Below are 16,360 nucleotides of genomic sequence, written 5' to 3'. Positions count from 1 at the left end.
GTTTGATTATTACCATCTTGTCTGTGTGTGCAAGAATTGGTTGAATTCGATCTTTTCAAGTAGATTTTCAGATAGTTTTGAGCTATTTTCGGTGCCTATTACTATTTCTTATTATCAGTTATTGGAATTATTGTTTGTTGCCTGGACTTGCTTGTGTTGGGCTGGGAAGACATGGTGATTGCTCACAAAGCAAGAATGGAGTTTTTACAGGCTGAAAAAAAAAACCTTTTAGCCTGAGTGACTAGCTGAATTGACCTAACCTCCAAGTTGTTGGTATTTTGCTTCCTTGTTCTCATTCTTTTCACTATCACAATAATGTCTTGCTTCTTCAATGATCTTAATTGTACATTGGTCATTGCTGCATTTATCCTGTTATCATTCCTAGATCTGGATGCCCATTAAAATATATGTATCCCAACCAAATTGTATGATGATATCGTAGATCAAGGAAATTTGTTTTTGTTAATGGCAACAAATATTGGTGTAAGGCTGTCAATACTAATAAGAGAGGAATTTGAATTGAATTTGCAGTTTAGGAATTTGAATTCCCCATCTTCTCTTTAAGAAAATAAAAAGAGAGAAGATGGGGAATTCGAGGATTCGGATCTTCGATAGGGATCAGAGTTGGGGGGATTCCTTTCCCCGTTGGGGATTGGGGACGGGGATGGGGGGTGATTTGGGGGTCGGGGTCGGGGATGGGGAATGTAATCCCCACCCCGAACCTGCCCCGTTGCCATTCCTAACCTACAAGGGGCGGAGACTTTGGAGGCAATCTTGTTAAGCGATGGTTTGACGAAGTTGAAGATGCTGAGCTGAAAAACTTACATTATTTTTCTTTGGGATTATAGTTCATAAGGGCAACTTTTGGGCCCTAATATCAATAAAAGTAATATTTATAATATAATTTATAAAATAGGTTAACTTTAAAAAAAATATGAAAAAGGGCAAAAGTAATGTTCATCTTCTTCCTCTTGTAGCCATTCATCAGCGTTGCTGGCAACCTCCAGCAACGCCTCTGCCGCCTCCGCCTCTACCCAACACCGCTGTCTCTGCCCACCTTCGGCAACACGTCCGCCCACCTTCGCCTCCGCCTTTGGCAATGGATTAGCGTTGCTAATCTATCTAGGCCAGGAAACCTTTATGGACCTACATCTGTTGCACCTATGATTAATAACCAAAATATTAACACCGTGAGCTTGCAATGTAAGTCAAAAACCGACTCTCCCTTGATAGCCAACCAAACAAACTTGTAGGCTATTCAACAAGCACCATATATAAAGGTCCAAACTATTGATGAGTCGCCAAAGATGAATTTTCAATCATCCAATTTGAACCAAGAGCATTTGTCACAACAACAACCGCAAAAGCTTCAATCATAGCCTCTTCAGTTTCAACAACAACAATTCCTTCAACATCAACATCAACAAAAGCAACAAAGTCGGCAGCACCTGAACCTTTTATCAAAGAGTGATGTGTTCAGGTAGCCCCAACTGTCATCCAATCTAGGTGGTCAAGCAATGGTCGAGCATGTAATGGAATCTCATAATGAAGTTCTCAGCACTCACAGGTTCCTGAATAGTTCCAAGTGATTTGCAGGATCAGTTCCAGTAGAGTGCTTTTGAAAACCATTCCAGATGCACTCAAATGGTCTCTCATCCTTCTTGGCCAACAGATTTCTACCTATCAGTGTCAAATAATTCAAAGCAAATGCCACAAATAATGCACCCACACCAGCAAGTTGCAGATTTACAGAATGATTTTAGTTGCATCTCTGCTGGAGTGCACTTTGAATCACAACCCCCGTAGCAGTGACATTCTGAAAAATAGAAGTCCCACACGCCAGGCCAGTAATGTCATGAGCAATGTGTGAACGAGGAGTTTTGTCAATGTGTAACAAGGCAAGATGAAGCTCATAAGCCTCATCTATCATCAAAAGGTTCTATATCATGTCAAGTTACTCTTTCAAAGGGTTCTGCAGTGAGTTTTGCTTCAAGAGGTGCAGCGTGTAGACCTAGAAATGTGACACTTGAACATTGCCGGAGGTGGGCGCAGGTGGAGGCGGAGGCGGAGGTAGGCGGAGATGGTGACGTTGGGTAGAGGCAGAGGTGGAGGTGGGCGGAGGCGACAGAGGTAGGCGAAAAAGTTGTCGGAGGCGATGGCGCTGATGAATGGTTGCAAGAGGAAGAAAATGAACAGCAGTTTTACCCTTTTTGATATTTGTTTAAAAAGTTAACATATTTTAGAAATTATATTAAAAATACTACTTTTCTTGATATTAGAGCCCAAAAGTTGCCCTTATCAACTATAATCCCTTTTTCTTTTGGCGAATAAGTTAAAAAAAAATCATACTAAACCAAAAGCTGAATTATCTATGAATAATATATAAACACATGAGAAATGCATACTTCAATAGGTTATATGAAGAAAAATATTACAATAAATAATACCGGGACTTTAGAACATTCAAACATTGTACAATAATTATCTCTCTTATAATTTTATAATTATAATTTTCATTTTTTATTAATTCTTGGGAATATTTATTAATTTAGTATTTTATTTAAATAACAACCATTTTTAAATAATAAATATGTTTTATTTTTAACATATAGTGTTTTTATTTTACACATAATTGTAGAATAAAACAAATAAATCATTTAAGGTAGACAAAATAAATTATATTTAATTTTCATCTTTTATTAATTTTTATGGGAAAATCATAAATTATTCTTTTAAGATGGCTAGTTTTGGTTGATGCATCTGGACCAAAACTAGACCTCAACACGGAATAAAGCCTCAATAGAGGATAGTAAGTTAGTAACTCCAAAGACGTATTTTTAAGATGACTAGTTTTGGTTGATGCATTGATTCAATACCAAATAGGTTTTAAGAGAGAGTTGCAATAAAAAAATAAAATAGAGAAAGTTTAGTGGGGTATTTTGATAATTTAACAGCTTTCGTCATCTTACTTAACGACTGAGGGGGTATTTGTCATAACGTAAAAGTTTAGGGAAATCTTTGTTGCAAACTAAAGTATAGGGGAGTCTTTGCCACGGACCCTACAATACAAGGAGAGTTTCTAATTTACCCAAAAGAAAAAACGTTATCACATGATTGTCATGTCCTTGTTAAACTTTATGAATTCCCAAATTACACCTTCCTTAATTTATCGGGCTATTTTGCTCATTCTCTTGCATAATTGTATAAACCTTATGTTTGCTAAAGTTCCGCTTATTTGTCATCCAAAGTCAGTGAGGAATAAATAATGTGGATTGTCTTACCTATTTTTGCAATTTTGAAACTATTTTTCACCTATATATGAATTTTGAATGTATATTTTAGTAAATTAACTTCTTTCATCAATCCCACTTGGCGTGTTTTTTCGCGCGGTCTTTTGATTGTTTACAAGTTAGGCAAACTGATTTTTGGTCTATTATCGCTTGGTTCGCGGAACATCTAGCCGCCAAAGCCGGACTGCCAAAAAGAAGCGAGAAACCCATTTTGGGAAGCTCAAATGAAGCTTTTCGCGTATTTCGCATTTTATTCTCGCACAAAAAGACACGGAAAGGCGTGTATCTACCAAACTAGATTCGGGATGCTCAGATATTCTTGCAAAATCTCAATGCGTCTTTTGATTGTTAGAGCTACCAAAAGATCCTCCCAAAAAGACTTGCCAAATGGGGGCCCCTAATTAATAGGAATGGGCAAAATGTTGGAATATGAAAATTTGGGGCTCAGGGGTATTTAATGAAGGGTAAATTATAAAGACCCTCCTGTACTTTGTTTTGCGACAAAGACCCCCCTATACTATAACAATAAGACAAAGACCCCCTTATACTATAACTGTAAGACAAAGACCCCATTCCATTAGCCTTCCGTTGAAGTCTGCTGTTGCAATATTTTTTAATCCCCATACTACCCTTGTAATAACTATTTGGACAATTAGGAGAAAACACTGTTCATCTTCATTGACCTCACGACACACGAACAACATCGGTGGTAATCCCCTCTACCTCAAATTCCTTAACGTTTCTCTCTCTCTCTCTCTCCCTCTCCCCCCCCCAATCTCTCTTCTTCCCCTTCCTCTTCTCGTTTCTCTCCTCGCCTTTCTTCCTCACGCTTTCCTCTATTTTCTGTTCCTCTCAATCAAAGCCGCCACAACTCGTTGCAATGGCTAATTTGGGCATGCCCCCCTCCTTTGGCTTATTCTCTCCCTCATTTCCTTCTTCATCCTCTTCTTTTTTTTTTTCTTCATTTTCTTCTTCCCCCTCTTCTTGTCCGTGACATTAGAAATCATGGACTACCTCTGTTTTCAATCTTGAAAGAGATTACACAGAATCTCGGGTAAAGCATATGAAGAAACAATGTGGGGCCCTAATTGTTTAGGATTTGGGTGGGATGACATCAACAAATGCATTACATGTAAGGAATGAGTCTTCAACAAGTGGATTAAGGTAATTGTAGATTATTGTATTTTATATTTTAGACAAATGTATATATATTTATTTTACATGGCGTCCAATTTATTAGTATATTTTTGTTTTGATAAATGTAGAGCCATCCATATGCCAAATGATTAAGGAACATGCATTTTCCATTTCTCAATGAACTTTCTATCATCTTTGGAAGAAACAGAGCCACTGGGGAGCATGTAGAAACCCATTATGATGCTGTAGAAGTTGTTGATAGAGAAGAATAATCAAGTTACCAACCCATGGATAATGAACCGATTAATGAAGGAGAAGCTCAATAAGTTGGGTTAGAGTTTTTTCAAGAGGATAACATGACTTCACAATTTGCCACACAACCACCATCCACTCAACATCCAATAGGTACCTCATCAACTTATTGTTCGCATAGAACAAGTAAGAGCTCAAAGAGCTGCATGGATGATGACCCGTTGGTTAAGGTGATTTTAGAAAATATAGATAGGGTTAAACAACGATTCGTCGAATACAATGATAAGGTTGCACAATTGATAGATGCGTTGAATGTGGATAAGGAGAGTAGGGATATGAGAAAGACAATGTTTGAAGAAATAAGGAAAATCCCAAGTTTAACTTCAATTGAGATGATCAAAGTGAGTAAAAAGTTAACTAGTGACATAGGAGAGGTTGAATACTTTTTTACTCAACTACTTGGCTTTAGAAATGCATACAGTTTCTCTTATACCCTCTTTGATTAGTTGATTAGTAACTCAATAGAACAATAGTTATCTCTTTTTTTTTTTTTTGTATTTTGATTATCAGAAAAATGTAGTTAATGAATAGAAAACAAACACATGTTATATTTTTTTCCTGTTTTAACATAGCAAGTTCAACTTATTGATTTGATAGGATAAACTTCTAGTTTGTTTTTAATTTAGATCTTTCTATGATTAGTGTGGTATTAAGAAAACCTTCAAAAAGGGTAATATTGACAATAATGATTGATTTGTGATTGATTGGATTCCTTTTGATATGGCATGAACCTATTACACAGGTATATAAAACAAAACATCCCAAAAAAAATTCATTTGGGCCAAAAGGATAATTTTGACAATAGAATAACAAATTAGCCACAGAAAGTTGGTGAAACAAAACATGAATAAATTAGAATGTGAAAGTTACCTTGGTAAGTTTCAACTAAAATAAACTTTGCTCCGTAAAACGGGTAAGTGAATTTAAGTAGGTAAGGCTTCAATGCAAGTGTGCAACTAAAACTTCGAGGACTAAATATCACTACCACCAAAATAAAGGGTGGTAACATGCAATTTATCTTTATTATTATTTTGAAATTGTCACATGCGTCGCAGGGGAACAAAAAAATGTTTATAAATGCGTACTGAAGGTGAGGGGCCTTTTTGTCTAGACAATCGATTCTATCCGTCCAACCTGTGTTCGTCGTCTCTGTGAGCGTTCCCTCCTGCTAAAGGTGAGTCTCAACTCTCAAACCCTAAAAACCCGAGAGAGGCCTTAGCTCTTCATCTTCCGTGCGTATGCTTGGATTTTTGTGTCAGTTTCTTCTCTATCCATGCATATTTGTTTGCTTTTTAAATCAGTCTACCTAGGATTCAAGATTTTATCTTTCGTTCTCTTTTAGAACTTTGTATCTATTAGCTGAATATATTACTGGACTAGGGTTTGACATGTATATGGGTTTGTCCTTTTTTTCCCCAAACTCTCGAATACTCCTGCAGGGTTTTTGATAACAGGTGCCGCAGCAAAATAGACTGCTATTGTTCATCCAAGTTGGAATAATCCGATTTGCCCCGTTGTGTCTCTCTTCTCATTTTGCAAATTTATGATATATTTTTTAGCTAGATTTTAATCCCGTAGGGGGTTCGTTCGATTTTTATTGTTATTGTTTTTAAACATCATTTCTATTCGTAATTGTTTATATCTATTTGAGTAATTCTGTAATTAGGCGTTTTATGAATTATGTAGTTACTTTCGTAGCAATCCATACATATTAAAACATAATTTTGGTCCACGATACTTTTTGTATGTCGTAATTTTTTTTTTGGTTATTTAAGGTCATCGGTGTTTCATTATAAATTTATTCATGTTTACTTTAGAATGGTCTCAGGAAGAATGAGTGGTCATTCGAGTAGAACCATTTACGTTGGCAACCTCCCTGGAGATATTCGTGAGAGAGAAATAGAAGATCTTTTTTATAAGGTAAATTTAGATTTATACGGCACCTTTTGGTTCCTACTTATTGATTTATACTATTTTTTTTCTCATTTCGATATGGTTATGTTTTATATCTTCTCCAGTAATGTAGTGTTACAATTTATCTACTTAGTCTTACATCTGATTAAGCATGGTTATTATTGATAGAATATAGTTATGAATACACAATAGGACAAATGTCAGCATGTAAAATTGTATATAATCTTCCTATCAAAATAAGGAGAAAAATTTTGCATTAGATTATGAGGAAACTGTGTTTCTTTTTTCTAGTGACAATTAAAACTGATGTACAGAATCTTGTTGTACACGGGTGTTTATAATGATACTTATACAATAGATTACTTTACCTTACAGAAAAAAAGGACCATTCCTCTTAACCTTCCAATGAAAAGGCCATCTGGTTTGAATGGTGTAGAGATTTAGGGATGCATGCATCTAAATGAGATATCCCCAGTGTGATGATGCAAAACCCCAGGACTGTCAGATCCGATGCCAGTTCATCCAATACTAACCTGAGTCCCAAGAATAAATTTTCACATCAATGTGGTTAAAACCCATAGAATTTATCAGTCCAAGGTCCTTAACTAAAGCCATAATCTATGTGCTGGAAGAATCTCTTTATTGAAGAAGACCATTTTCTGCACCTAATACTTATCCAACCTACAAGTGCTAGAATAACATCATGTTAATTTGTTCAAGTACAAGGGTGTATTGTCTGATGGATAGAAGTTTTATTTTAACGTGGTCATGGCACTTCAATGTGCTTTATTTGCTGAATGTTAATCTTTTCGTTTTGTGGTTGTCATTGGCTTCATGTCACAGTATGGGCCTATTGTTGATATTGACTTGAAGATCCCGCCAAGGCCACCAGGTTATGCCTTTGTTGAGGTAATATGGTATTCTACTTAGTTTTTTGTTTTTTTTAAATCCATTTTTAAGTGTGAAACCATCCTGTTGCCCATTTTATATTTTTTTCCCTGACCTCATACTTGTTATTAGTTTGAAGATTCTCGAGATGCTGAAGATGCCATTCGTAGTCGTGACGGGTATAACTTTGATGGGCATCGGTTAAGGGTTAGTAAAGTTTGTAATTTTCTGGTTTCACATGTGCTCATTTATTAGTTAATACTTCTTCATTTCTTACCCATTTCATCTATTGTTTTATATCAATATAGGTAGAACTGGCACATGGCGGGCGTGGCCATTCTTCAACAATAGATCGTCGTAGTAGTCATGGCAGCGGTGGCAGCCGTGGAGGAGTCTCTAGGCGTTCTGAATACCGTGGTGCGTGTCCCAACCATCATAACTCTGATATTCATCTATAGGCTGGTTGTGTTTCTTTTATCAAACTGCTTTTAATTTCTCTCTTGTGCAGTGTTAGTCACAGGTTTACCTTCTTCTGCTTCATGGCAAGACCTAAAGGTAACCATGATACCTTGTATACCTTGTTTCATAGACATCTTTTTTCTGTGTCCTGGTCTCTGTCTCTCTCCCTCTCTCATTACAAGTATTTTGTATGCAGGATCACATGCGTCGAGCTGGGGACGTTTGCTTCTCTCAAGTGTTCCGTGATGGTGGTGGTAGGTTACATTGAGCTTCAGTTTTTTTATTTAGGTGGTGCTGAAAGCAGAATGTAGAGAAGATTCTAAACATAAAAATGGCCTAAATGGATAAATCCTGTAATCTTTTTGGTATATGATAAAATTATTAGGGGTAAATTAATCACCCTAATGCCTGTACTTCATCATTTATAAATTAAGTCTTGAGTTGGTGAAATGCTAAATGAGACATTCTAAATTTGGAATCTTTTCTGTATTCCTCTTTTATACCCCATTTCAGAAGTTATCAAACACTACCTTTGGAGTTGGTGGTTGTATTGTTATTTGGCTCATTTTTGGTCTCTCCACTCTGGTTGTATATTGATGCAGAAAAGGTTATGAAAAATTTCACATAGGATTTGAGATGGGTGGCTGATGTTTCTTTGCAGTATTTTCCGACCAACCCAAAGACATTAAAAGATTACATGAAATGTATTATATGATTGCAATATGACTCTTTGATCATTTTGGAGCAAGGAACTGGACAAATAAATAATAGTACATGGAGGGGAGATGATTGGGGATCTGGCGGTTGCAAGTCTTGGAAAGATTTAATTAATGGTTAATCTATCAGAGAAAACTTAATTATGACCAGACGAAGAGGAGTTTTTTTTTTTTTTTTTTTGCATGATCATGGATGATGATCATTGATAAATTTACTTGACTGGGATGCTGGCTGTAAAGGCAGATGGGTTGGTTAGAATTCATGGTCATTGAGGCAGATGGGTTGGTTAGAATTCATGGTCATTGAGGCAGATGGGTTGGTTAGAATTCATGGTCATTGAGGCAGGGATTTTGTAAAATATAGATTACGGTATCATGACCCTTGTCTGACTGTTTGGGGGCTGTGCATACTCGTAAGTTTTGGTTGATGAGATTTCTTTTTATACCTTTTTTTTGATAAGTAATTTCTTTTCATGACTTTGTGATATTTCTTTATGTATGTGGTGAATGCATTTTATCTTCATTTTTTACCTTATTCTTTATGCCTTCATGGTGATGTCTGGCATGCATTTTTTTTTTCTTAATGAAAACTGTTTGGCATGCATTTTATGAACACTGAATAAATACATATTATATAATTCCATTCAGGTTTCATTTGTATTGTCTGTAAACGGTTCTTCCTCCCTTATTTCTTCTTCGGTTCTTATTTTTTCATAACTGGCTAAAATTTAATCCAACATTTAAGCTGCAAGTGGTTGTTAAAGATTGCAAGTTGTGATTGAAATTTTGCAGGGGGACTGTTTTCCCCTCTCTCTTCTTGTTACTTTCAATTTGTTTAATGTGCATCTGTTTGCTTATCAAAAAGGATATGGTACTTGTAAAGTAAAAAAAAAAAGATTCTATCTCTGTATGTATACTTGTGAGGGAGACTTGAACCAAAGGGTTTAATGCCTACAACTTGGAGACCTTTCTGACTCCTTTGTGTTTTTCAGAAATATGGGGGCATTTGATTTGAAGAATTAAAAAAAGTGGGGTACTTGATTTGAAGAGTTTACACAGCATTGGGCTTAGGCCCTTGGGTTGGGACCTTTCAAAATTTGACATATCTTCAACCTGAGCTTGTCCGAGTTGCACCTCTAATTTGACTTCTTATTTGCCTTTCCATTTTTGATGTGAACTTGGAAGTGCTCTCTAGCTGAAGTTCATAATCAGTGCATTTCAGAGATAAACAAGTTGTATTTATTATGACTTTGCAATAACTGATGTTAGTTGTGGAATTTCTGCTTGAATTTTTGATTGCTAGAATGATAGTATTGCACTCCTTTCTAGGGTGTCATGCTAATGTTGTCAAAACTGCACAATTTGAATCATAAATCCTGAGGGGTTTTGATTTGAATCTTATATATAATCCTTTTCTGCAAAAATCTTAGATTTTTTTTTTGAATCCTACAATTTGATTTGTAAATCTTACATTTTTTATGATTCCTGTGATTCTAGTAAATTCAATTAGGTGTAACTTCTCTACTTTGTCTTTTTTTTTTTAGTTTTTTCAAGGGAGAGTTGTTTTAAGGCCCTTGCCAGAAACTGGTTTATTTGCATTAAGTTTATTTTCCATCATATGTAATTTAAGGAGCCATTGTAAGTGGACTATTTGACTTTCAAGTTAGACTTAATTATATCACCTTAGTCTTTTATTGTACAAGTGGTAAATTATATTGTATTAGGTACATAACTACATATATAGTAGACATGGATTAAAAATAGGGTAAAATTGCCTTCCTTTGAATGAATAGTTACTTTTTCTCAAAAAAGATAAACCTTTTAGTATGTATATATATAAATAACCTTTTAGTATATCGTTACCATCATCGTTGTTGTCATCATCATCTAAGCCTTTTAGTATGTATATATTTAATTTTTTGACAATTTTGTAAAAAATACAAATAATCTTATTGTCTATGATATGATTCATGATTTGATTTGATTCAACTTTATCTATTATTTATAATATGGTTATGATTTTCATAACGTTGTTTTGTGCTACTGGGGAGGTGGATCAATAGTGCTATCAAATTGGAGAACAGGTTGACTGAAGTCTATTAGACAATTATTAATTTGGCATTGCTACAATGTTGGGCAGTCAACAAACAATGCCTCTGTTTGGCGCGCCTTTCCATGTGGGCTGTCGGCTGTTTGGAAGCCCAGCAGCCTGCATTTTGGTCTTTTCATGTTTGGTTGGGAAACGATCTATCCACGAAGAGATGTCTTCCTGAAATGACGCATGAAGCCTGTTTTGGGCTATTTTCGGGAAGCTCCAAATGGGGCTTTTTGCCTTCTTCATCACGTCTTCGCGCGGGAAGAACGCCTTAACCAAACGGTGTTCAGCCTGCTAAGATCACAGTGCAAAAGCTCACATCGACATTTGGCTGTTAGGTCTGCCGGAAGATCTTTAAAAAGACTTGCCAAATGGCACCAATATGTTCCAGAAGGCTATGATTGGGTGTAGTTGAGAACTTGAGATGCAATGACTGAGGTAGGACTGGATCTGGCCAAGCAAACTTGTGAAAAATCTTAATTAAAATTTACCGTTTCCTATAAAAAAACCCTTGTGAAAAATCTAGTGTTTTTATCACCAGCTTTGAGCCATAAGATTCTAGACTTCTGCATCTACAATATTTTGGCCATAGCCTTCCAAATTCATCCCTACCTCCCTTTGCTGCCTCTCTTCAGCTGATAGTGAATATGATTCCTCTTTTAAGTCCAAGCCTTTGGTCTGAGCTCATGTGATCTTATTCCTCCCAAGAATGTGCCCCACGTACTCCTTGCACCATTGTTTAATATTGTTTTTGAGAAATTTAAGCTTCCTACGAAAAGATTCACAACACACACCATATACCTTAAGTGGAATGGTCATGTAACTTTAAGTGTGAAGCAAATAAAGTGATGTAGGTTTCCTCCTCAGCTACCTTACCAAAGGGATGCTTCACTTCTATTTACGTCTTAAACATCTATTTAAGTAATCGCTATTTTCCAATTAATATAAATAGCTGTTAATCATAAAAAGGATATAATCATACTTGTTGCTAAGCTGCATAATATCTGAATTTAGAGGTTGTTTTAGGCATAAGTATTAACGATTTGGAGAAATGAAACCAATTTATCTATTTTCCCATATTCTTCTTTTATTCATTTGTTTTCTTGTTTGGGAGTTTTGAAATATATATTTTTTGTTTTGATTTTTCTGTAGGTACGACTGGGATTGTGGATTACACAAACTATGAAGACATGAAATATGCTGTGAGTTAAATCTTTTACTCTTTTACTGTTTTTTTTTTTTTAATTTTAATTATGATTACTTTCTGTTCAAAATATCTGATTTCTTTCTATTGACAGTATTTTACTTTTTTTACAATAAAAATGATATTGCACCTTTTCTTTATCTGCAGATTAGGAAGCTAGACGACTCTGAGTTTCGGAATGCATTTTCCCGTGCATATATACGAGTATGATTTAATAACTTGTCAATAGTTTTATGATGGATATGGCATGAAATGGAACGTAATTTAACTTGGATGATGATGATGATGATTATTATTATTATTTAATAACTTGTCACTCTGAACCCTTTCTTTTGTTCTTTGCACGGCTTTTACGCTTGTATTTGCCTACTTTAGGTGAAGGAGTACGACTCAAGGCGGAGCTTATCTAGGAGCCATAGTCGTAGCCGGTCCCACTCAAGAAGTAAAAGTAAAAGCCATAGTCGCAGTCGCAGTTATAGCAGAAGCCGGAGCCAAAGGTTTGTTTCAGTGGTTTGTTTTTGGTCATTTTGCAATTCAGTTATGAATGTTGAATATATGATTCTTAACTAAACTAAGTTAATTCTTATGCAGTAAATCCCCAAAGGCCAAGTCTTCTCGTCGTTCTTTGTCTAGATCTCGATCAAGGTCTGTTTCTTCTCGCTCCCATTCAGGGTCAAGACCACGTTCTTTGTCAAGGTATGCATTTCTGTTTGCACATGGTTGTTTTAACATACATTATAATTTTTTTTTCATGTTGTTAACTACATTCTTTTATAAGAGTTTGTATTTTTCTGCTTTGGTGGAAGCATTGCTTTCTTTCAGTACATTCCTGTTGTCTGTTAAGATGTCTTGTTCCACGGGTTATTATTATTTGCAGAACCTTCCATTTAGACCCTTGTAAGAGTTTGTGTAACTTCTGATTAGAAGTTGGTTTGTCAACTCGACTACCAGCATTTTGAGATGTACTGCTATTTTTAGTTTAATGAAAATTCCTTTTATCCTTCAATATAAAAAGATCCTTGTAAGAGTTCTTGATTTCCTATTTTTGTTGCCTAGTTTTTGGTTTTGACTTTGCATTTTTTGTTCCTATATTGGCCTCCTTCACCCTTTTCTGAATTTCTGTGCAACATAGGTAGTTTTCAAATATTTGTTGTATTGAGAGAAGTCTTTGTATATATCCATCATTTGCCTTCCAATAATACATATTGCTCGCACAATTGTACCTTCCCTTGTGGTGTTTTGGTTGTATTAGCTTTCAATTGAGCTTTCAAACAACCATTCTACACCAACCACCAGCTAGATCTTTTCTCTATGGTTTTCACACTTGATGATGTGTGCATGTTTTTATTTTTCTCATTATTTACCAGATTTATTGCATCCTCAGACTGTTGCCGTTTGATTTTTTTGGCTACTAATGAAATGCATGTACATGCATCAGTAAGGGTACTCCTATTCAGAGTCCAATTGCATTGTTTTCCAGTGATTTCTGATCTTCAGTCAAAAGACTCATAACCTTATTTTGTGAAGTCCTATGTTGACCTTTATTATCTTTTGAGTCCTTGACGACCTTCTTTTAGGATGTGCAATTGTTCTAACATTTGAAATAATTGCAAGATTTTGTGTTTACCCATCTACTTCAGTTGTATCTTTGCATATGCTTTTTATGTTTGCATCGGGGTAAGGTATGCTAAGTACATTGTAAAGCATATCACTGCTATGCCGTTGATAGACAGAAACAAGAGATAGATGATGATTTGACTATGGTCTAATGTATAGATGTTAGCAGGATAATATGACATGTTGCTTGGCGAGTTGGCATGACCTCATTTTATAGACTGGGGTGTCTTATGTACATAGCCAGTGTATCAACCTCTTATGATTTTAACACATGGATCTTGTGTAATTTATTAGTTAATTTGTAATAATTATAAAACAAAGAAATGGATGGAAACAAAAATGAAAGCAGCCGGCCAAAAGGATATATATGCTTTCAATATCCCCTGGCTGATTCCAATAGAGCTATCAAGAATCCTAACCTTGGCTCAAGACCCCCCCCCCCCCCCGGTACTTATAGCCAATAAAAACCAGAAAATAGTAATTTGTGATTTGTCAATTATAATCAGTTTTAATGTAAAGCCATTGCCCAATGCGTCTTGGGCCCTTGGCCCTTGGGAGGGGTGAACTGGATATGGACCTAAATTCTGACATTTCAGCACATAGCGGTCACATCCATACTTGATATTTCATTCTCCCGTTTGTTAGCCTAAGATTTTACCATCACAGGCCTAAATGATCATTACTGGATTCATTTGAAGTACAAATCATTCCCAAGAATAGAAACCTATTGAAAAGGCAAATTGATGGAACTGACTTTCTCCTATATGGGCCTTGTTGCTGGTGGTAAAATTATGGTACACAAGGAAAAGAAAAAGATTTTTTTTTTTTAATGGAAAGGCATTTGATGGAGTCTTCTCTCATTAGAGATGACGGCTTTTGTAGCATGCAATTGTTTGATGGCACTGTAGTTTTTTTTTTCTTGGCTAGTCATGGATTGTATTCCTCTACTCTCCATAATGGTATACACAGTATGTAGAACTGTCCAGGTAAGACTCGGAGTTGTCTTGCTACAATTTCTTTGTTGCTCTTATTTTCTCCTTTTCACTGTTTCTTGCACTTTCTCCACTTATTGTTCCAAAGTGGATGGGGGATAGCTGAGAAAACGCACACCAAGGTTGCCGAATTATCATCCCTTGTTCATAAAGGTTGCCTTGTTTGTTTTCTAGATATGGCTTTATGCGGCGATTTGGGGATTGCATATTAGGAACTTGATTGGATATGGTGCAAATGCCTGCAACTCTTTTGGTTGTGGAGGTATGCTGTTTCATGGATGAGCAGCTTTAAAAACCTGGATTATATATTAATTCTTTACAAATTATGCATAGCACGCCCATGGGAGCTAGAGCTAGAGTGGGGAAGGAGAGGATGAGCTGCGATATTAAAGCTGGATTACTGTGAACTAAATGCTATTGGGACCAACCACCAATCAGCGGTAGAAACAAATCCAAAATCACCTTGTGGTCCAACATCGCCATGCTTGTAGGAGTTGCGCTCAGAGTCCTCTTTGGATTTTGGTGGTACAAATGGGAATGATGTTCCTATCCTAACCTCTATATCTTAACTATGTTACTGTGCCATTATCCAGATTGCCAATATATCATTGTGCTTTCTATTTAGACATGTTTCTTCATTGGGTCAATGATTATCAGTGACTTGCCGGGTTCCTCTTTGTTGGGAAGGGAGTCTTAATGACTTGTGCTCTCTGTGTTGAACCATGCTAAAGTTTTATGGGTTTTTTTTTCCTTCTTTTGCTTTTTGAATATGGTTGCTCTGACGTGGAAGAGGCGTCCTGGCTTTTGGATCAAAGGTGTTAAAAGAACGTTGTGGATATTGAATTGGGTTATTTCTGGAACTTTTGCAGATCTCCATCAAGATCGAAATCTCCATTACCCTCTGTAAGTTAAAATTTGTGACTTGAAAACTCTTTGAATTGGTTACTTCATGTATTTCTTTACTCAACCTGCAATGTGCAGCCTCGTAGCAAACGTGTGAGCAAAAGCCCAAAGAAGCAGAAGAGCCTTAGTCATAGCCGGAGCCCAAGCAAGAGTCGTAGCCGCAGCTTATCTCGGTCTCGATCTCCATCTGCATAGTCATTTCTCTGTTAGTTAATGATGTTTCCTTTCCCTTGCTTTGATTGCCTAATTGTTTATGGGTTCTGATAGCATCTATCTATTATTTACAGGTAAGATCTGGCTGCAGATGATCTGACAACTCGAGGTCTTCTAGTGAGGTTGGTGTTTGCTACTATGCTGGATAAAACATTCTTGATAAACTAAACAATGGAAGAGTTGTACTGGGACAAATTTAGATGTTGGAATTAAACAGTGATTTATTATGCTTCTCCTATGATACTAAAAAGATAAAAATGCATGTCCTATTAAAACAATGACTTGAAATTTTGTTGGTTTGGACCTTAGAAATCTTGCTTTGTTTCTGTCTAATTTGTTCATCTTGATTGGAGATTACTAGTTATTGGTTGGAAAATAAGCAACAAATGCATAGTGTATTGTGCACCTAATTTTGTATGATCACGCTTAGGAATCCTTCTCTCTCTTCCTATTCGGCTATTCCCAACCGATTCTTTGGAAGGACCTCCGTAGTCCCAATTCCCAATTCCCAAGTCTCAATCGGATTCGTAAATAGGTTGGGCTCTCAGGTTGACTAACGGCAACTATGTTTATGTTCTCCAACGTTTCCAAATTGGTTCTGGTAAAGTGGTATGTATAGC

General features: G+C 36.1%; 1 protein-coding gene across 30 annotated transcripts; it reads left to right on the top strand.

The window, feature by feature from the left end:
* The first annotated feature begins 5,691 nt into the window (after positions 1-5,691).
* Positions 5,692-16,073, top strand: LOC148867526 (serine/arginine-rich splicing factor SR30-like). 30 transcript variants are annotated; one of them, XR_016109883.1, is made up of 16 exons: positions 5,810-5,913; positions 6,568-6,659; positions 7,497-7,562; positions 7,674-7,748; positions 7,850-7,958; positions 8,050-8,096; positions 8,197-8,254; positions 11,964-12,013; positions 12,163-12,219; positions 12,391-12,512; positions 12,607-12,711; positions 14,799-14,886; positions 14,958-15,149; positions 15,494-15,527; positions 15,606-15,700; positions 15,815-16,073. XR_016109883.1 is itself a non-coding variant. In XM_088977947.1 (14 exons), exons 2-14 carry the CDS (start codon positions 6,558-6,560, stop codon positions 15,816-15,818), a joined length of 924 nt encoding a protein of 307 aa, XP_088834073.1. In that variant the 5' UTR covers positions 5,692-5,913; position 6,557; the 3' UTR covers positions 15,819-16,073. The 30 variants fall into 30 exon arrangements, 8 of the variants coding, with proteins under 8 accessions (XP_088834073.1, XP_088834069.1, XP_088834072.1 ...); XR_016109884.1 differs by having other exon boundaries at positions 15,606-15,732; XR_016109887.1 differs by having other exon boundaries at positions 15,606-15,736.
* The last annotated feature ends 287 nt before the right edge of the window (positions 16,074-16,360 follow it).

This window comes from Nelumbo lutea, chromosome 3 (assembly GCF_056320005.1).
Source record: "Nelumbo lutea isolate HS-2025 chromosome 3, American lotus-T2T, whole genome shotgun sequence".
Lineage (NCBI taxonomy): Eukaryota > Viridiplantae > Streptophyta > Magnoliopsida > Proteales > Nelumbonaceae > Nelumbo > Nelumbo lutea.
This window is presented reverse-complemented; position numbering and strand designations above follow the sequence as displayed.

Bases quoted from the DNA above. Each gene is read 5' to 3' on its own strand.
- LOC148867526 (XM_088977943.1), top strand. From the start codon at position 6,558: ATGGTCTCAGGAAGAATGAGTGGTCATTCGAGTAGAACCATTTACGTT. The intron at 12,220-12,390 runs GTATGATTTAAT...TGCCTACTTTAG, and splicing joins TTTCCCGTGCATATATACGA to GTGAAGGAGTACGACTCAAG. The intron at 12,712-15,493 runs GTATGCATTTCT...GAACTTTTGCAG, and splicing joins AGACCACGTTCTTTGTCAAG to ATCTCCATCAAGATCGAAAT.